Below are 22,002 nucleotides of genomic sequence, written 5' to 3'. Positions count from 1 at the left end.
ACTTAAAACCAGATCACATTTGGATAGCAAACCACATTTGTTTGCTATCCAAATAACACCTCCTATGAGTGAATATAAATTCCTGAATAATAAAAACAACTAAACAGCCTCACATTTGACTACTCTCAGGTCATTACCAGAACAAGCCTTTAATGCAGAGTGAAGAGGGAAAAGAAGAAGATCAGAAATGTTTTTAATTTATTGTTTTGAAAAGGCTTATTGTGTATTGGATAAATTTTATATCATTGACTAGCAGATAATCATGTAGTAAGTGCCAGCTTATCACTAAGTTGGAACGTGGGGGGCAAGCGTGTGTGAGTGTGTGTATGTGAGTGAGGGGGGGGAGAGAGAGAGAGAGAGAGAGAGAGAGAGAGAGAGAGAGAGAGAGAGAGGGGGGGAGGGAGGGAGGGAGGGAGGGAGGGAGGGAGGGAGGGAGAGAGAATATGACTGGCGGTGAGGATTTCCTTCCTCCCCAACCTGCAAGTCCAGTTGAAGAGAATACCCTTCCTTAAAAGATGGCTGCTCTTTATATGCAAGTAAGATGCTGCAGTTACCTACTGCAACCTCCAAATAAAATCAGTCTGTTGGTAGAGGACAGCTGTGGGCAGACCACTAGAACAACTATCAAATACCTGTAAGGCCATACACCTTGCTGGTTGTGACCTCAGACAAGCTAAATGAGCCACCTGACCCTGCCTCAGTTTCTTTATCTGACAACAGGCGATACAACACTTGGCCTGGGGACTTCACAGGTTGTTGTGACAATCAAATGTGAATGGGCTCTGAAAGGATCAAGTGCTTATATTAAAAATAAGGTGGTGTTCAGAGAAAACCATAATTCAGAAAGACACATGCACCCCAATGTTCACTGCAGCACTATTTACAATAGCCAGGTCACGGAAGCAACCTAAATGCCCATTGACAGACGAATGGATAAAGAAGATGTGGTACATATATACAATGGAATATTACTGAGCCATAAAAAGGAACGAAATTGGGTCACTTGTAGAGACGCAGATGGACCTAGGGACTGTCACACAGAGTGAAGTAAGAAAGAGAAAAACAAATATCATATATTAACACATATATGTGGAATCTAGAAAAATGGTACAGGTGAACCGGTTTGCAGGGCAGAAAGTGAGACACAGATGTAGAGAACAAACATATGGACACCAAGGGGGGAAAGTGGGGGTGTGGGGGTGGTGGCGTGATGAATTGGGCGATTGGGATTGACATGTATACACTGATGTGTATAAAATAGATAATAAGAACCTGCTGTAGAAAAAATAATAAAATTCAAAGGAAAATAAGGTGGTGTTGATAGAACATATCAGCTGTGCTTTGTTAATCTATTTCTACACAATGCAAAAATAAGGTTTAGCCCCACAACTGAACACACTGCTTGTTTCTTATACGATGGATTCAGGGTTGCCATAATGCTATGCTTCACTAACCCTATAGAAAATATAGAGTAAAAAGTCTCACTGGTTGGGAATAATTAGGGTGAACAGCCTATACTTCTAAAAATAATTCGGGTTACAGAGAAGTTTACCTTAGAAACAAATTCCTTCCAAGTCAGTGGGAAACACAGCTCTCAGGGAAGCTAGAGTTAATATGCCTAATGCCCTTACCTGGAAAATGACACTAGCACATTTTCACCTTCTGGTGTCTCTAACAGGAATCTGTTCCCCTAAAACACACTCTCTAGGAAGCATTTTAATGAGTCTTGGAATGAGCAGCTGAATACCAACAGCCAAAATGCATTTATACATTGTCATTTTTTACTATAGCTGCTACTTTCCAGGTACCAAGGAAACCATAACCTAAAAAGCCAACAAACTTCACATTCTGTCATCAGCTGTCAGTTTTTTATCTCTGTGGAGGAGTAGTAATTAGGAGAGGTCGTGAGGGGGCTACTAGGGTGCTGGTAAGGTTCTGTTTCTTGAACTGGGCACTAGTTATACAGATGTGTTCAATTTGTGAAAAGGCATCAAGCTGTACCTTTACGGTGAGCGAACCTGTCTTTCGTGTATTACACTGTAATAAGTTCACCCGAGAAAACCCCAAACACAAAAAACTTGGACTAGATGATATCCTTGTGGAATGAAAATGAAGGATAACTGGCCCAGTGGGAACTTGGAGATATGTGTGGTCATGAGACAGGAAGGGAGGAGTCAGTGGAGAAGGAAAGAACAGGAGAAGGAGAAGTGCAGACCCGACACTTTGGGATGAGGAGGCCCAGGAGGACAAGAGGGTACAAAGTTTAGCCCCGACCTAAGCTCCCAGATCTTCCATACTTACTTATCGATACTGGATTTTGTGTCAGCAATCTTATTTAGGCTGGATATCTTGAATCCATATGCATTGCCTCTTTGGCCTTTATTCATGTAATTTCCAAATGCCAAAACCACTTCTAGCAACTGCTTCAGGGCACTGCTCCTAAACACCTCTTCTGAACCAGAACGAATTGCTTCAAAACAAAATACATAAAACTATTACAACAAGACTTTTCAATGATACCCATCCTAAATCCACACACCTGATAACAGATACTGAAGATGTAAGATGGGGCTGTTAAGCTACCAGGGAGCACTTTCCGAACACCTTTACCAGAAGCCAAGAGCAAGGGGGCAAGGAGAGCCAGCTCAAGTTGTTCAAGAGACCCAGAGACAGGTGCACAATCCTAGCCTTTCTCAGTCTTTTTCTTGGCTGACTCACCGACCATAAGCAGTCAGGAATACATAGAGCAGCAATTGCATTTTCCACATTCCTTTGCAAACCCTTTCTTGCCTGGTGTGAGTCAGATCACAGGACAATTGATCAATTCCACTGATAGAAAAACTGGGCAAACGTGTGACATGTCACAGCTGGCAGGTGTCATCAGGACCCCAAAGTCAGCCTGCACTCTGTGGCTGTGCTCTTCAGTTGCCCACATTTCAAACACCTAAAAATTTAACAGCCTCAAAATCAAACCATATATCAGCCTCAAATCTTCCCTCAGAAAAATCCAGTAAGGCCCCGTTAGAAGAAAGCTAACTGTAGGTTTAATGCCAGTAGCAGTCAAATAAATTCCTCACCAATACCCAGATAGCAAAAGCCCAGTTCTGCAGACGAGTCCAGGGAGTGTGCTGTGAGTTCCAGAACCCAGGCTAGGCCATCAAGCCAAGGACAGACCTTAAGTAATTATCTGCCAGAATTCCAACAGATTTCAAGCAAAAAAAAAAAAAAAAAAATCACCGAAGGGATCCAGTTTGCTATATGCACTTGCATTGCACTTATAAATGGGCACTTGAGATGAACATCATTGCCAGTCTGGGCAGCTTGACTTTACCTTCTACTTTGGGTTTCACTTCTGCCACACGCTCTGCAAACTTCTTTTTGAAGTACAGCGACTGCAATCTTTGCTGATAATGATTAATTCTGTAAGAGCAAGCATCGACTAATGAACATGTACTTTACACCTATGTTCACTCAATGAATATGGGGGTGATGGTACCTTAGAGCACTCCCACCCCAACATGCACACACACACAGAGTTCCTCTCCTGGACAGGAGCACAGGGCCTGAAGCCAACTGCACCTGGAGAGCCCATTTCCCAGTGCCCTACAGGGAGTGTTCGGGCAAGTGCAGCAGGGCCTCAACTCCAATCAGCTTATGCAATTGCTAAAAGAAAGTGAGAACTAACTGCCGTTGACTAAAGCCCCCTTCACTTCCTCAGAGTCCTAGTAGCTCTTGAGAACAGAAAAGCGATAAAAAGGAATGAAAATGTACAGACTCCCCCGCCTTCTGCTGCAAATGAAGGGCAGTTGCCTGCACTCCTGCCATGGTGCTTCACTTGCTACAAAGTCTGCCTTGCAGAATTGTAGGGTAAAACTTGTCTCCCGCATTCTCTCCTCACACCATCCTCTCTCCACTCACATCCCCAAACCCTCCTCTTTCTTCACGGTTAGGTCCCTAGCTGCACCCCTCAGGGCTGGAAAGCTCTGCCTTCCAGGATAGCGACTAGAGACTAGAGATAACAGGGAACTGGCCTGTGATCACCACCAAGACAGGCTGCTTGGTGTTTCTGAGAGGGTGAGGGTGGGCGTACCTGCCCAGGCCTTCTGAAATCGCTGCCTAACCTGCTCCCTGGTGGAAACTTCAGTCCAGTAGGACTAGCGATCAGCCCTCATCCAAAAGTATACCATATAATCAGACAGATGCAGGCCAGGTTCTGCTCTTATTAGGTGACCTTGGGCAGGAACCTTAACTCCTCCAGCTGCCGGCAGAGAATACCTCCCTGCCTGACAGCCCTCCTGGCAGGGCTGATAGCAGGATTAAGATGCATGCGAAGATCTAGACAGTTACTAAGGGGCAGTTATTGCAGGTGGCCATGTATTTGTCCACACGAAGGGTTGCTGGGCACACGCGTCAAAATTTCAAAACCATCCTTTGTTCTACGGTAGTATACAAAATGGCAAGTTGAGGTGAAACAACAAAAATAAGTCCAGATATGGCAGAAATGCAGAGTGGCATGTTCACCTTGGCCACCAAGTAGGCCACTGGCACTCAGGGGAGGAGCTCTGCCCTGGGGTTGACTGAGAGTTTCAGGATCACTGGTCCTTGTCTAATGCAGAATCAATTCGCTAGGCCTGGGATGGCAAAGCAACTCAGCTCACATGCCAAACTCAATTACGGAGCAGCAGCTGCTGCGGGGCTTTCTGGAGAAGGGTTGAGAAAGCTTGCCAAGGTTCCGTGGGAAGAGTGCCACGATCGATTAGTGATGTGTGCATGTGTCCTGATTTGACATCCAGACCCTGGCTATTTAGTTATGTGGGCTCTATGCTGATACCTCTGAGTCTGCCCATTTTTTTCTATTTTACAACAACCGTGAGGTGTTGAGGTATAAGGAGGAGTGAGCTAGAATCTCAAGGGATCAAAGTGCTGAGGAGAATGACACTGACTGGAACCCAGAAAAGTTATGATTTGATTAGGTCAAAGCACATAAGCCAAAGAGGCCCAGAAATAGAGATAACTGAAGAAACTCTGACCCTGGCTCACCCATGGGCCAGAACTCACATAAACAAAACAATCAAGTTCCACACAACTCAGACTTGAGGAGATTTGGGGATTTAAAAAGGCTTCAAGTTAAGGCAGGTTAACTGGCCCAGATAATTCAACAGGAATCAAAAGATTCACTTTCTTAGAAAGGCCAGGGGCATCTTTGCTTTTTAAACATTTTCAAACTCACCTGCTCATCTCGAAAAGGAATCTATCAGCCTTGGCCATCCGATCCAGTTCATGTTTATGTTCCTCCAACAGATCAATGTCACTTTTTTCAGGAACAAATTTCAAGAGCTAAAAAGTACATGCAAATATTAAAACTGAAGTTTATAATTTAAATTCTTGCCCTAATTTTTCATGCTTTCAGTTAAATTTGTCCCAAGATGAAATTTTAATTTATAAGCTCTCCTTACAGGTGACTGTTCAGATACAATGAAGTGATTAAATCTTTCCATTTAGGTGGCCAAAAGGTACAAACTTCCAGTTACAAGATAAATCGGTAACGGGGATGTAGCGTATAATATCATGGTTATAATTAACACTGCTGCTTGATATATATGAAAGTTATTAAGACAGTAAATCCTAAGAGTTCTCATCAGAAAGGAAAAAAAAAGGTTGTTTTGTTTTTTTGCCTTTAAAAAACTTTTATCTATATGAGATGATGGATGCTAACTAAACTTATTGTGGAAATCATTTCACATTTGTAATTCAAACCATTCTGCCACACACCTTAAATTTATAGTGATGTATGTCAATTATATTTCAATAAAATGGGAAAAAAACCTTTCTATTTTTACTTGAAAGTAGTTAAACTGGTGTAAGATTCATTTCTGGTACCTATGTGTTCTATAGTGCCCCTCAAATCAGAATTGGGAAGTTCTTTACTAGGACCCACTTTACATAGTCCATTAGAGGGGCCTTGGAGATTCAACCTTCTCATGAGAAGATGCTACAACTGAGGTCCAGAGAGATTAGGTCACTCACCCAGGATTATAAAGCAAGTGTGTGTGATCTTCAGAAATAGAACCTGGGTCTCGACTTCCAGCTCTATGTTTTTTTCCTATTACATCATGCTGAAATGAGTAATTTTATGTGCATTTTCTAATCAATTTGCTTATTTCTTTGGCTTACCTAATTCCATCTCATTTTTTGCTCCATGTAGAGTTAGGTGAGAGGAACACAATGGGATGTGAAGTTTTTGATTCCATATTTTATTTTAGAGGAAGAAATGAGCATGGAATGTGGAAGAGATAGCAATAATACTTAAAGCAAAAAAAGCACTTCTGTATGTGTCTGATTTTCTTTAAAGGCACAAACGTGTATGTGTATGCCCAGGGCTGTGCTTGTGTGCTATTTTCTAGATCAAATATTCTTGGACTTTTTAAAAAAAAATTACACTGAGCCTCTGGACCCTGAGATCCTCCCCATAAACTTGATGCTGGCATTGGGTGGTCCATTTAGCAGGTTTTCAAATGTTTGTTGGAGTTAATTAAGGGATCTCAGAAAAGGCAGTCAGTCTGGGTACCACCAGTAGAGAAAGAGAATTGGAACTACAGGGAAGGAGATGAACGGTTTGAGGTTGGAAATATATTCCAGGCAGAGTGCTTATCATGCTGGGTTCTGGAAGGGGCAGTGCAGCACTTACACAGGAGGAAGAGCGGCCACCACAGCAGTGGGGGAGGGCAGCAGTGGGCAAGGTCAGGGAGGAGCAAGGGCCTTGTAAAAAATTCAGTCTTGGGCTTCCCTGGTGGCGCAGTGGTTGCGCGTCCGCCTGCCGATGCAGGGGAACCGGGTTCGCGCCCCGGTCTGGGAGGATCCCACGTGCCGCGGAGCGGCTGGGCCCATGAGCCATGGCCGCTGAGCCTGCGCGTCCGGAGCCTGTGCTCCGCAACGGCAGAGGCCACAGCAGAGGGAGGCCCGCATACCACACACACACACACAAAATTAAGTCTTTATTTTGAGGGCATGGGATGTAACTGAAAAATCTCAAGTAGGGGAATGAGTTTGCACTTTAAAAAGATCACTCTGCCTGCAGAATGGAGAAAGAATTAGAAAGGATCAAAAGTATTGGGGGTTGTGATTAGATTGCTGATGCAGTAATCCAGGTGAGAGACGGTGGCCTGGAATGGGTAGTGGACAGGTTCTAGAGATATTTATGGGGTTTGAACTGGCCTGACTTGTCGACTGTGGTAGATGAGGGTCAAAAGGATGAGGTCCAGGCTTCCGGCTTGGGCGATGATGTACACAGAGTGTAACAGGGAACCCAGGAGGAGAAGGTTGGAGGAGCGTGGGTGAGGAGAAGGTGAATTTAGTGTTTGAAATACTGGCAAGAGAACCAAGTCGCGATTTCTAGTAGGCAGGTGGACAAATGGGTCTGAAATCCCAAAGAAATCTGGAAGACAAAGCTTTGGTGTGGGTTACAACATGCATGGATGTGAGTAAGGTAACCAGGGGGCCCATGAAGAGAAGAAAGCAGGGCTGGAGAGAAGCTGGCATTGATGGAATGAGAACAAGAAGAGGAGCCTTCCTAGAAGGCAGTGGAGGGGCCTATGTGGAATCACAGGGCCAAGGGAAGAGGTGTTTCACCATGGGGCAAGTGGCCATCGGTGTCACACACCACCAATACGTCAAGGAAGATAAGGACTGCAAAGCACTCCCTGGCTTTGTCAACAAGAAAGTTCGTATCCTTAGTGAGAACAGCTTAAGGGAGGTGAGGAGGACGGACTGCAGTGAGGTGAGGAAGAGTGAACAAGCTTTCAAGAACTGGCTGTGTCAAAAAAGAGAGAGGACAGTAGCAGATGGGGATGTGCAGTCGTAAGAGGTGTGTGTGGGAAGGGCTGGGACCTGAACAAGTTACATGTTGAGAGGGCAAGGTGGAAGACCTTGAGGAGAGGGGCAGGGCCCTCCTGGCGAGGTCCCTGGGCAGAAGGAAAGGATGGGCCAGAGCAGAAGCCAGGGATACCCCTCTCTCCTAATGGGGTGGAGGGCGGAAAGACGGAAGTGGATGCCAGGGAGTTCACGGGTCTGGTGGCCTGAGAGCTTCTAGGCATGGATGTTCCCATGTTCAAATGGTAACACTGGACAAGTGTCTTCTTGTTCTTCCTCAGTGCTGCAGGGAAGGTAGTAGGGCAAGGGAAGGAAGGAGGAAGAGAGAGGACAAGGCTTATTTTTTCCCCTGAGTTTGGATTTTTTTTCCTTCTGGACAAGGAAATTCAGTTCTAGTTTCAGGGGTCCCCCCATACCTGCCCTGCTGAGCCTACAGGCCCCTGTTCAGGATAACACAGACACCATCTGTCTCTTGTTACTCACAAGAGCACAGTGAGAGGCACAGGCTAAAGGCTCAGGCCGTCTCAAGTCAGAGTCAAGAACAGACTGTGTTTGGACAGTTTTGAGAGCAATGAAGAGCCAGACAAACACTTGGAGATAAGGAGAAAGGTGTGCATCCCAAGAAAGAGGAGTGTATGGATCTCATCTGAGATCTGATCTCAGTGGCTAAAAGCAGCAGGAGAGGAGGGGTGGAATGTGGCTCAAATGCAGATCATAACGAGTAGTAAAGGATGCTGTGTGAAGGCAAAGGAAGCAGAGGAAGGGGGGTAGAATAAGGAGGAAAAGAAAGAGCCTGGGAGATGAGCAGAGAACAAGACACTCAGAACTATCAGGAGAGGCCAGGTCAAAAGTACCCCACTTGGCCAGATTCTGCTTCAGTAGACTGATTTTCTTACTTGTATTTATTTGAAGTACGTTCTATTTGCACTACAAGCCCCTTTGGCAAGATTCTGAAATCCTTTCCCTCAAGGAGGAATTTTGCTGGTTGCAATTTCACAGTAAACAGATCTTGTGGAATTTTAAGCATACGACCTTCTCGATAGTGGCTGAAGACCTAAGGACTAAAGCAGCTTTCTGCTTAGTTCTTCACTCTGGGTGAAGCAATTTTTGATGCAGGCATTTGGAGCGCAGGGTCACCTGGGGGCCAGGGAGGGACAGAGGGCAGCTGGGCTCCACTCTCTTGGGGCAGAGGCTCTGTTTTGACTGGTATTCTGCGAGGGAGGGAAGAGAGGGCAGAGGAGCTAAAAATGCTGGAAAAAAGGAATACGTTTAAACTATTTATACAGAGCATCCTAACAGACTTGGAAACATAGTCATTAGCTATTTTGGGAACTAAATCAAAACTTAAAAGGACAGCAAGAAAAGTTTCTCCACTGCTAAGTGTGACGGTTTTCACCCAGGATGACTGCAGCTGCAGAGGTTTCAGGGAGGGGCGGGCCCATGGAGGTGTGGTGATACCCCACACATCACTCCTCCCTGCCTGGTATCTGAGGCCTTCTGGGAAATCAGTGAGAACCGTGGAAAATGCACACACATACAGGAACTCCACTGGGATCCGTGTTAGCGGAGCAAAATATCCATTTCCTCTTCTCCTGGGAGCTGAGCATGCTTACAGGTGATACCTCAAGTTCAGCCTGAAATCATGATCACCTGTGTCCACTGTTGACCTTAAGTGGTCCTGGCTCTAACAAATGGGGAGGCCTCTTGACCAAAATCTCTCAAAATATGATTCTGTTGCAGGGACAAGGAGACAGAACAGGCTTAGAGCATTCAGAGACTGTCCCCACAATGCACAGAAAAATTTAAGGCCAGACTGAGAGAGAGGTAACAATCCCTGGGGCATCTGCTAGTACAGTATCATCAACAGTATCATTTGGAAAATAACTGAACCAAGCTGCTGACAACACACAACACACAACACAGCTGGAGTGGCTGCACAGAGCACGTTATGGACACACTGCATGATGAGAGGCTAGGGCACCACATCCGACTTGTTGCCTGGACGTAAAAAATACAAATTATCTTCAAATACCACGGACAAGGATGTATACTGATTGTGTATAAATCTACGCCATACTTACTATCCCCAGCATTTGAATTTCCTGCCATTTACAATGCAAGAAGAGTACCATACAACTTACGGAGACCAGGCCCAGCCCCAAGAAGTTGACATCCCACCTTAGGACACATAGGAGTGTTTTGATGAAGATGACAGTGCTAGGGGGTTAACAGTGGCTTTTGTGGTTGTGGGAACAGTGAGCCAAGACCAAGACACAAACTGTGTCAGGGATTAAGCAATGACTCAGTTTATGCAGTGCAGCCTGTGACCTCACAGTGCAGCGATTCTCAATATTCCAGTGAAACAGACATTTTCTACTAAAGCTAGTAGATTTCTATGACCTGCTAAGGAGTAACAACTTGATGGCAGGCAGCACGAGAGACAGATTCCAGCATCGAGGGTGCCAGGCATTTGAAAAATTCTGGACCGTCCTTCTCACCCATCATTTTGGAAACAAGGGAAGAATCAAGTCCTAGAGGCTTCTGACAGAGCTGTGTGGAACCTTGGTTCAAACTCCTCAATTCAGAGATGAGGAAATCATCTACCAGTAACAACCAGATTTCTTTCCTCAGTACCCCCTCCCTGCTGAGTCCGGTGTCACCTGTGCTCTGAGCGTTGCCCAGCAGCTCACCTGTTCCAACATGTCCTTGGGCAGATCCTCCTGTTCATCCATGGTTAGAATTGCCCGTTTGATTTCATCGTTGGTTAATTTCAACCTGGAGAAAGAATATTTTACTTGTTGTTAACGATATTGGCTTGAGCTGTAAAAATTTAATACAAGGTAACTCATTTTGCTATCCCAGCTGCTGATCTTCAAGTGCCGTTTTTCTCCAAATCTCTCAGTGAAAGCTTATTTCCTGACAATGTTGCACCTAAAAATAGTATTTTGAAACGGCTTTAACATTCTTCCAGGGCTTTCTAATGCTTTGCTGACACAGAGAACAAAGCTGTTATGTTCTACCATTTAGTTTCCTTAAACAAGGGATTGGAAGATGAGAAATAGGGAAAACACCCACACATACCCGTTTTCTTTAATATATAGTATCCACAAATTGAAGGTGAAAGGGGATAACTAACTTTTTAACTTATGTGTCAGGAGTGTTTAAAGTTCGCTCTCATATTAAAAATGGATTTTGAGAAGGTTAGCAGGATCTATGTTATTGTTAAAAAACTGAATAGTTGATATACAAAATAAAATGTATAGCTGAGGAGTTTTCATATGTATTGTTTCATTTGGCATTCAAATGAACTGTGATGATTTTTTTTTTAACTGAGGGAGAAACTGAGGCTCAGAATGGCTAAGTGATTTGCCCAAGGTCAAACATATACAAAGAGGCAGTATCTAACACAAACCCAAGACTTTTGATTGCTAATGCCAAATTCTTTTTACAAATAATGCTTATCTAGTTAATATCTCATAGGGAAGGATTTAAGCAAAAACCCAAATCTGTTTTCTGTTTTTCTGTCTACCATTAATTCATATGATTTACTAATTTATATTAAGGATTTATGTCTTGATTCTGGCAGGACAACAAAGTACTGACTGTGAAAAGCGTTGAAATTAAAACATACTTGTAAAAATATGTTTTTATTACGTACAACCAGAAGTCTTAACCAGGGCAAAAAATCTTAATCAGATTATTAGCTATAACAATAGAGTCATTCTTTTGTTCTACTTGTAAGCATCAGACCCAGACTTATTTAAAAAATTTTACTTCCTTATAAGCTACCACTAACGTGTTATAGTACAATTATTCGATCTGTTCTTCTAGTTTATGATCTTCACGAAGAATGACATTTAGGACTGGGAGTAAAGACATGAACACACAAATACAGAGCAAGGCATATAGCCTTCATGTGTAATGTCTGAAGGAAGGGACTTTGGCATCAGACAGGCTCTGCCTGGCTCTGACACTTCTTGGTCAGTGTCAGAAAAACTGGAAAAATTTTTTTCTTCAGCCTCAGTTTCTTCATCTATAAACTAGAGATAATGATAACCTATGTTAAAAAAAAAGGAATTTTGTAGTGTATAAAGTGAAATAATGCATGAGACATGTTTAGCATAGTGTCTGGCCATAAAAAGGGCTCAGTAAACTATATGTATACTCTGCAAGGCAGACTTTTCCACCCAGAAAAAAAAAAAGCAGCAGTACTTATGTAACATTAATATTCAAGGGCAGCTATTTGATAAATAAACAGCGCTTAGTAGTTCTCAAGAAACTTCCCAAAGTGCTCTCATACCCATTGTTTCATCAGTTTCCTCTCTGTATAGAGCACCCATTAGACCTGGGAGAATTAAAAAATAATTAGAAGACATGGTGCTTATTTTAAAGGTGGTTATAATGTTTGAGAGAATCTAATGATAAGCCGAAACACTCCACACAAGGGCACATGAAGCATACATGGTCAGCTGTACTCTCCCAGGTAAACGAGAGGGTTGGATGAGCGCAGGGGTGGCCATAAAGCCCACGAAGGAGGAAAGAACCCACTCTGGACACCTCTGGCTTGTCCTATTTCTCCAGATTTTGACACGATCTTGTTAAAACCATCCATCCTGCCATTGAAACTGAATGTTGTTTCATGTACCAATAAGTAGGCCAGGGAAGGAACAGATTTGGGAATCCTATTGTACAAATATCATTCTCTTCTATTTCATGCTTTCAAACCCAAATAGAGCACCTAGGCAACATGCCAAATTGTCCATGTTCTAGAATAAGACCCATTCTCTTCCCTAGTCCAAGTTGTAGCACCATAATAACTCCTGGGCTGTGGACAGCGACTCTGGATCTGGGCAGATGTCTCTAGATTGATTTAGTCATTCTGGAGTCAGTCACTTCCCATGAACATCATAATGGAAAACTCCCAAACTTAAATGGAACAATTTAGCCAAGTTGGCATGGGTAAAACATATGACAGGAAAAACTGTATCCCGGCATCAAGGTCTCTAACCATATGGGCCCTGGGTAGCCCTAGATTCCAGGACACTAAAGGCTCTTGAGTCAAGTAAGGGCAAACACCATGGTGTAGCCATGCAAGGCCAAAGAAGTGGGACATTAAGTAAGGTTGAAACTGCCACTGATGAAAACCAGCTGGCTGTGGAAATGTCTAGTTACCATGAGAAAAGCTCCACTTATTAAAAAAAAAAAAAAAAAAAAAGATTAGTTCTGTGTCCTTTTCACACGGAGTTGAAGAAACCACTTTATGGTGTCTTTCTGCTGAGTCCTTCTGTTTTGCATTTAAGAGAAAAGGAGTTGAACATCAGAGTGAGAACAATACTTGAAGTATCAGATTTGCATTTCATTAGCTCCCCATATGGAGTGCAGAACTTCTTGCTTTTGAAATTGTATATATTTATGCTGCTCAATCCCCAGAGGCTGTCTGGACCAAACACTAGCTCTAATTCATAACAATTTTGGTTTCTCTTCATGTGGCCCACAAAGAGACTTGAGACTTTAATGGCTAGTACTTAAGAAAATCTACCTGTCAACATCCCGCCTTGCACGTGGTCTGTGGGAGCAGACAAAAAAGCTGTACCTTTGGGGAAAGAGGAGAAGGGTACACGGCCCTCTGGGAGGCTTCTATAGGTTGCCAAAGAGTTCTTAGTATCATCTGTCATCCACAGATTGAGTTGCTAATCTCTGTAATTTAAGGACCCTACCAATCCTAACCTTTTAATTGCTTTTAAAGCTTGGCAGTGTTCTGGTGTGCAGGAGGGTGGCAACTTGTGAGACATCCACTTCGACTTTCTTTCTTTGCAAGGCAGGAAACAAACCAGCCATTTAAAACCAGTGTTTAACTCCACCTTGCTCTACTCAGGTATTTCAAAAATTTGCCCAGAGAACTGGAACATCCAGGCATAATTAAACAAAGTTAAGGATGGATGGCTAGATCAGCTTTAGCTCTGCTTCAGTGGATTTAAGCCAAATCCCTCTCCTTTAAAGTAGCCTTTTGTGGTTTACTACACCCCGGCTGTCATGTTAAGTGAGCATCTGGAAAAAAAGAATGGCAGAACACTTCATAAAAGTGTATTTTAGGTGGGTTCATTTTGCAATATAAGCCAGCTTCCAAGTTTCTTTCTTTCTTTCTTTTTTTTTTTAACAGAAGGGAGAGGTCTGTTTTAGGGAGTAAAGCAGAGTGAATCTTAAGTTGCCCCATGTCGCCTACATACACACAGCAGAGAAGTTGTTGCTGGCTCTTCCAGGGGCCTGACGAACGGGTCTCATTCTCGGGTACATCGTGTCCATTCTACTCACTTCTCAAGTCTGTTAAAGGCAGGGTCCCTGGTGGCTTGGAGCGTCACAGCTTCCAGACAGCCTCTTTCTGGGCGCTGTGAGGGACGCTGGCCTCTCATGCTGTGAGCACATGAAAAGGGCCTGTACTTCCTCCCCTGCTCAGACCCTGGGATGAGAAGGCCTTTCCTTCCGGCTGCCTTCTCGGCTCCAGGCAAGGCTGTGGCAGGTGCCCCTGGCCAAAGGGTCCGTGAACTTTCGCGGTATGGGGGTAAGAAAGAATTTTTAAAGATAACCAAGTGCTGCAGACACGCGTGCATCACAGTACTGTCCATGGAGCATGCCACGGGCTTTCACCGGGGTGGCATCTGGTGTAATGACTGCGTGGCTGGTAATTAAATTCCTAGTCAGGAAGGTAAGACACAGAGAGGGTCGCCAGTCTTTGGGAATGAAATAAGCAGAAAAGAGGAAAGACACTAAGTGTGGAAAGGTAGGAAATCTTGACTTCAACTTGGAAACATTCCTACTCATTGTCCCCAGGCAGAAAATCAGTCTCCAAATGCTAGTGACAGGTTTTGTCTCTCTCCAGTCGGTCCCTCATCAGGTCTGAGCTGGGCAATAGAAAGAGCTCCCTATCTGAGAGCAGCCTGTGCCTCCAGCTCTGACCCCTCCAGCCTATCCTGCGAACCCGTCGGAGATCAAACTCAAAACCGCATTAAGACACTGCTGTTCTCTGGAACAAACGGCACCAATTCCGGATCCCCCAGGTACACAAACGGGCCATTAACTGAGCAGCTGCCACATACAGGCACTCTGTCAGTGCTTCTCACACGCTGGGTCTCATTCTTACAAGCCCACTGCTTTCATCACCTCCATTTTATAGACTGACCCTGGGCTGACTCGGGCCCTGACAAAGGCACCAGGCCTGGATCTCAGGCCCTCCTGCCTGGTCTCATTTAATCCAAGTGATAATCATCTGCTGCAATTACAGGGCTCTCTCTATAGCCCGGCCTGTACCCCCTCCGGTGCCTTTGCTCCTGCTGCACCCTTGGAACTGCCTCTGCTCCCCTGCCTGTGTAACTGTTAATGGCCCTCGAGGCCCACTTTCTCAGGGAAACCCTGCTGCTGCCCCCTCGCCCCCTTGGCTGGGCTCCCCGTCTCCTTCCATCCAGACCAGTCTAAGGCCTGAATTGTTCCCAGGTCATCTCACCTGTGTCACTGTTCTCCAATTAGCCATGCACTGCCAAAGGCAACAGTGCTACCTTAAGTCTTGGGACATCCTATGGCACCCAGCACAGTGCCAGGCAAATAAACACTCCAAAGCAATAACTCTAAGCAAAAAGTATCAAAGCAAAGTATCACAGCTCTCCCCTCCTTTAAGCCCCTGGCTCCTTTTGTGTGTACTCATGCATTGCCAACGAAAAGGGGAGAGTGAAAGCAAGGTAAACCAACCGCTGACTGGTTAAACAACTAAATAAAAACAAATTAGTTCTGCTTAATTTCTTTTACCTTTAGCCCTGTGCTTTCCTGATGAGAGAGTAAAACCACTGACCACTGAGCAGACAAGCATGTGGTACTGAATCCTCTGTGGCAGAGAAGGTTTTAGACCCTGATCAATAAGGCCCAATTACCATAAGGTTAACTGCATCTCAAAATCACCTTGTTATGCATAATACATTTTTTAATTATGCTAATTGTAATACTTATCCATTAAATTGGATATTAATAGATAATTTAACAGATACGAGGCAAGTTCTTAAAATTATCTTCTAGAGAGTTCAGACACATTCACATTCTAAGTCACCTTAGCCTCTGACACTTTTGATGTAATGAGGGAATGATATACCACAATATGAAACAATTCCTCCAATAATGGGATGGGAAATTTGCCAGAAGGAGTTGTAACCGTATCTATAACTAGTGTAATTACCCTCGGTGGCATCTTGTACTGAGAATAATCTGTCTATGAGAAACCGGGTCACAGCTAGAGCACTTAAATTACTATAGAAATTCAGAGTGATAGCTCCCTTGGCCAAGCTGTTTTTAAAGTTGCTCCTCTAGACTGCAAAAGTGCAAAATAGAGTGGGAAATTCTAGGGTTTCTTTTAAAGAAAAACTTTGCCCAAATTTTCATTTAATTTTGCTATTAAGTAAAAACATTATTTGTAAAAAGAAGTTTTAACAAAACAAATTGTATAGACTATAGAAAAAAAATATGTAGCCCTTCAAAACTATTTTCAGTGGTGTCTTCCTGAACAAAAGTGGGGATAAACACAGGGCCTGGCCACTTACACAGCTTCCAGCCAGAGGCAGAAATTAAATACTAACAGGATGGTTCATGTTACCTTACTAAGTTGTATTAAAATTCAGGGGTCTTACCAAACTTCAATTTCTCTTTCACTAAGAGAAACATTTGCTCCATAAAGTAATATATGTTTGGCTATCAATCAAACTTCTATGCTGCAAACCAAGCAGCAGTGCTGTGTGTTAAAAGAAACTTACTCTAAGACCATGTGAAAAATAAGAACTACTACAACTACTGCTTTCCGTCTTTACTCTCCCTGAAAGTCACCTTATGCCAGCCTCCATACATATATAACATTCTTTCCAGAATGTAACCAATGTGACTTATACATGATGCCTCAAAGTTCAGGGTTCTTTATATTTTCCTTTCCTTCATCAGCACTAGGTATCTCTGTCTAATGTGAAAGTACCTTTTAGAGAAAGAAGAAACTAGATTCAGAAAAACTACTTGAAATGCCCAGGACAACCTGACACATTGCCTGAAGTTATAATCAGATTCCAGGTTCCCGAATTTCCTTTCTTCTTTTCAAGCTCCAAGGCCATGATGGTTCACTAATTATAAGAAATACTTCTGAAAGGGCTGAACTGGATGAATTAGCATTTCACTGAGGTTTGAGTTTTACATAATTTTTTAGTCATAAAAATGTTCAAAGATCATGAAATAATATAATCTTGAAGTATAAAAAGGTGACTTTAGAAAGCAAAATGAAACAAAGAGCCTTCATGCCTTCACCGTGGATGCTGATTCTGTGACAGTGTTACTTCAAAGGCTAAAGAATCTCTAAAGCTGAGAGGTATAAATAACAGTAAAGTACATTTTATAGGCTCTCTGGAAAAACAAAACAAAACATTGATTTGAGATGTTCTGCTCTTTAAGATTTAGGAGTCTGCGGAAATTAAACTGCAGAAAGTAGGCATCCAGCTGTGACATATTCCATGAGGGAAGGGAGGCACTAACGGTCCTCTTCACGTCAGACAGAAGAAACTCAGAGAACTGACCCTCAGCAGAGTCCAGGTAAAAGGATGAGTCCAAACATGTGGTTTGGAGCCACATGATAGAAAAGTTGGTCCTGACAGCCTAATCCATCAGAGGGCAGACAGCAGAAGCAAGAAGAACTACAATTCTGCAGCCTGTGGAACGAAAACCATGTTCACAGAAAGACAGACAAAATAAAAAGGCAGAGGGCTAGGAGGCAAAGATTGAGAAGATGCAAGAAATGTTTAAAAAAGACCTAGAAGAATTAAAGAACAAACAGAGATGAATATACAATAACTGAAATGAAAAAAATACACTAGAAGGAATCAATAGCAGAATAACTGAGGCATAAGAACAGATAAGTGACCTGAAGACAGAATGGTGGAATTCACTGCCATGGAACAGAATAAAGAATAAGGAATGAAAAGAAATGAAGACAGCCTAAGAGACCTCTGGGACAACATTAAATGCAACAACATTCACATTATAGGGGTGCCAGAAGGAGAAGAGAGAAAGGACCTGAGAAAATATTTGAAAAGATTATAGTCGAAAACTTCCCTAACGTGGGAGAGGAAATAGCCACCCAAGTCCAGGAAGCGCAGAGAGTCCCAGGCAGAATAAGCCCAAGGAGAAACATGCTGAGACACATAGTAATCAAATTGACAAAAATTAAAGACAAAGAAAAATTACTAAAAGCAACAAGGGAAAATTGACAAATAATATACAAGGGAACTCATATAACATTAACAGCTTATTTCTCAGCAGAAACTCTACAAGCTAGAAGGGAGTGGCACGATATATTTAAAGTGATGAAAGGGAAGAACCTACAACCAAGATTACTCTACCTGGCAAGGATCTCATTCAGATTTGACAGAGAAATCAAAAGCTTTACAGACAAGCAAAAGCTAAGAGAATTCAGCACCACCAAACCAGCTCTACAACAAATGATAAAGGAACTTCTTTAGGCAGGAAACAGAATAGAAGAAAAGGACCTACAAAAACAAACCCAAAACAATTAAGAAAATGGTAATAGGGGGCTTTCCTGGTGGCACAGTGGATAGGAATCTGCCTGCCAATGCAGGGGACACGGGTTTGATCCCTGGTCCGGAAGGATCCCACATGCCACGGAGCAACTACTGAGCCCGCGCTCTGGAGCCTGCGAGCCACAACTACTGAAGCCCATGCATCTAGAGCCCATGCTCCACAGCAAGAGACGCCGCTGCAGTGGGAAGCCCGTGCACAGCAACAAAGAGTGGCCCCTGCTCGCTGCAATTCAATACTCATATCAGACAAAATAAACTTTAAAATAAAGAATGTTATAAGAGACAAGGAAGGACACTACATAATGATCAAGGGATCAATCCAAGAAGAAGATATAACGATTATAAATATATATGCACCCAACACAGGAGCACCTCAATACATAAGGCAAATATTAATAGCTATAAAAAAGTAAATCAACAGTAACACAATAATAGTGAGGGACTTTAACACCTCACTTACACCAATGGACAGATCATCCAGACAGAAAATTAATAAGGAAACAGAAGCTTTAAATGACACAATAGACCAGATAGATTTAATTGATATTTATAGGACATTCCATCCAAAAACAGCAGATTACACTTTCTTCTCAAGTGCACATGGAACATTCTCCAGGATATTTCACATCTAGGGTCACAAATCAACCCTTGGTAAATATAAGAAAATTGAAATCATATCAAGCATCTTTTCCAATCACAATGCTAAGAGATCAGAAATCAATTACAGGGAAGAAAACGTAAAACACACAAACACATGGAGGTTAAACAATACATTACTAAATAACCAAGAGATCACTGAAGAAATCAAAGAGGAAATCAAAAAATACCTAGAGACAAATGACAATGAAAACATGATGACCCAAAACCTATGGGATGAGGCAAAAGCAGTTCTAAGAGGGAAGTTTATATCAATACAATCCCACCTCAAGAAGCAACTCAAATAAACATTCTAACCTTATACCTAAAGGAAGCAGAGAAAGAAAAACAAACAAAACGCAAAGTTAGTAGAAGGAAAGAAATCATAAAGATCAGAGCAGAGATAAATGAAATAGAAACAAAGAAAACAATAGCAAAGATCAATAAAACTAAAAGCTGGTTCTTTGAGAAGATAAACAAAATTGATAAACCTTTAGCCAGACTCACGAAGAAAAAGAGGGAGAGGACTCAAATCAATAAAATTAGAAATGAAAAAGGAGAAGTTATAATGGACACTGCAGAAATACAAAGCATCATAAGAGACTACTGCAAGCAACTCTATGCCAATAAAATGGACAACCTGGAAGAAATGGACAAATTCTTAGAAAGGTATAACCTTCCAAGACTGAACCAGGAAGAAATAGAACACATGAACAGACAAATCACAAGTAATCAGATTGAAACTGTGATTAAAAATCTTCCAACAAACAAAAGTTCAGGACCAGATGGCTTCACAGGTGAATTTTATCAAACATTTAGAGAAAAGCTAACACCCATCCTTCTCAAACTCTTCCAAAAAATATGAGGAAGGCTAACACCCATCCTTCTCAAACTTCCAAAAAATTGCAGAGGGAGGAACACTCCCAAACTCATTCTACGAGGCCACCATTACCCTGATACCAAAACCAGACAAAGATACTACAAAAAAAGAAAATCACAGACCAATATTACTGATGAAAATAGATGCAAAAATCCTCAACAAGATACTGTCAAACAGAATCCAACAACACATTAAAAGGATCATACACCATGATCAAGTGGGATTTAACCCAGGGATACAAGGATTCTTCAATATAGGCAAATCAATCAATGTGATACACGATAATAACAAATTGAAGGATAAAAACCATAGAATCATTTCAATAGATGCAGAAAAAGCTTGTGCCAAAATTCAACACCCATTTATGATAAAACCCTTCAGAAAGTGAGCATAGGGGGAACCTACCTCAACATGATAAAGGCCATATACAACAAACCCCACAGCAAACATCATTCTCAATGGTGAAAAACTGAAAGCATTTCCTCTAAGATCAGGAACAAAACAAAGATGTCCACTCTTGCCACTATTATTCAACATAGTTTTGGAAGTCCTAGCCACAGCAATCAGAGAAGAAAAAGAAATAAAAGGAATACAAATTGGAAAAAAAAGAAGCAAAACTGTCACTGTTTGCAGATTACCGTACATAGATAATCCTAAAGATGCCACTGGAAAACTACTAGAGCTCGTCAATGAATTTGGTAAAGTTGAAGGATACAAAATTAATGCACAGACATCTCTTGCATTCCTATACACTAACAATGAAAGATCAGAAAGAGAAATTAAGGAAACAATCCCATTCACCATTGCAACAAAAAGAATAAAATACCTAGGAATAAACCTACCTAAGGAGACAAAAGACCTGTACCCAGAAAACTATAAGACAACTGATGAAAGAAATCAAAGATGACAAAAACAGATGGAGAGATATACCATGTTCTTGGATTGGAAGAATCAATATTGTGAAAATGACTATACTACCCAAAGCAATCTACAGATTCAATACAATCCCCATCAAATTACCAATGGCATTTTTCACAGAACTAGAACAAAAAAAATCTTAAAATTTGTATGGAGACACAAAAGACCCCGAATAGCTAAAGCAATCTTGAGGGAAAAAAATGGTGTTGGAGGAATCAAGCTTCCTGACTTCGGACTATACTACAAAGCTACAGTAAACAAGGTAATATGGTACTGGCACAAAAACAGAAATATAGATCAATGGGAACAGGATAGAAAGTGCAGAGATAAACCCACACACCTATGGTCAACTAATCTATGACAAAGGTGGCAAGGATATGCAATGGAGAAAAGACAGCCTCTTCAATAAGAGTGCTGGGAAAACTGGACACCTACATGTAAAAAAAAGAAAATAGAACACTCCCTAACACCACACATAAAAATAAACTCAAAATGGATTAAAGACCTAAACGTAAGGCTGGATACTATAAAATTCTTAGGGAAAACATAGGCAGAACACTCTGTGACACAAATCACAGCAAGATCTTTTTTGATCCACCTCCTAGAGTAATGGAAATAAAAACAAAAATAAACAAGTGGGACCTAATGAAACTTAAAAGCTTTTGCACAGCAAGGAAACTGTAAACAAGATGAAAGGACAACCCTCAGAATGGGAGAAAGTATTTGCAAATGAATCAACGGACAAAGGATTAATCTCCAAAATACAGAAACAGCTCATGCAGCTCAATATTAAAAAAACAAACAACCCAATCCAAAAATGGGCAGAAAACCTAAATAGACATTTCTCCAAAGAAGACATACAGATGGCCAAGAAGCACATGAAAAGCTGCTCAACATCACTAATTATTAGAGAAATGCAAATCAAAACTACAATGAGGTATCACCTCACACCAGTTAGAATGGGCATCATCAGAAAATCTACAAACAACAAATGCTGGAGAGGGTGCGGAGAAAAGGGAACCCTCTTGCACTGTTGGTGGGAATGTAAATTGAAACAGCCACTATGGAGAACAGTATGCAGGTTCCTTA

The 22,002-nt window shown here is 42.2% G+C and overlaps 1 protein-coding gene across 5 annotated transcripts in view; it reads right to left on the bottom strand.

Annotated features, from left to right (window-relative positions):
- Positions 1–22,002, bottom strand: part of DAAM1 (dishevelled associated activator of morphogenesis 1) — a 183,267-nt gene that overhangs the window by 27,562 nt on the left and 133,703 nt on the right. For all 5 annotated transcript variants that reach the window (XM_028495960.2, XM_024133636.3, XM_055088477.1 and 2 more), the window contains 4 exons: positions 10,560–10,644; positions 5,231–5,337; positions 3,332–3,420; positions 2,302–2,470 (listed from right to left, as the gene is read on the bottom strand). In XM_028495960.2, the coding sequence (XP_028351761.1) occupies positions 2,302–2,470; positions 3,332–3,420; positions 5,231–5,337; positions 10,560–10,644 (450 nt within the window). The remainder of the gene's footprint in view (positions 1–2,301; positions 2,471–3,331; positions 3,421–5,230; positions 5,338–10,559; positions 10,645–22,002) is intronic.

The sequence above is a fragment of the Physeter macrocephalus genome, chromosome 11, assembly GCF_002837175.3.
Source record: "Physeter macrocephalus isolate SW-GA chromosome 11, ASM283717v5, whole genome shotgun sequence".
In the NCBI taxonomy this organism is placed as follows: Eukaryota; Metazoa; Chordata; class Mammalia; order Artiodactyla; family Physeteridae; genus Physeter; species Physeter macrocephalus.
Note: the sequence above shows the minus strand (reverse complement) of the source record. Positions and strands in the feature narration are given on the sequence as shown.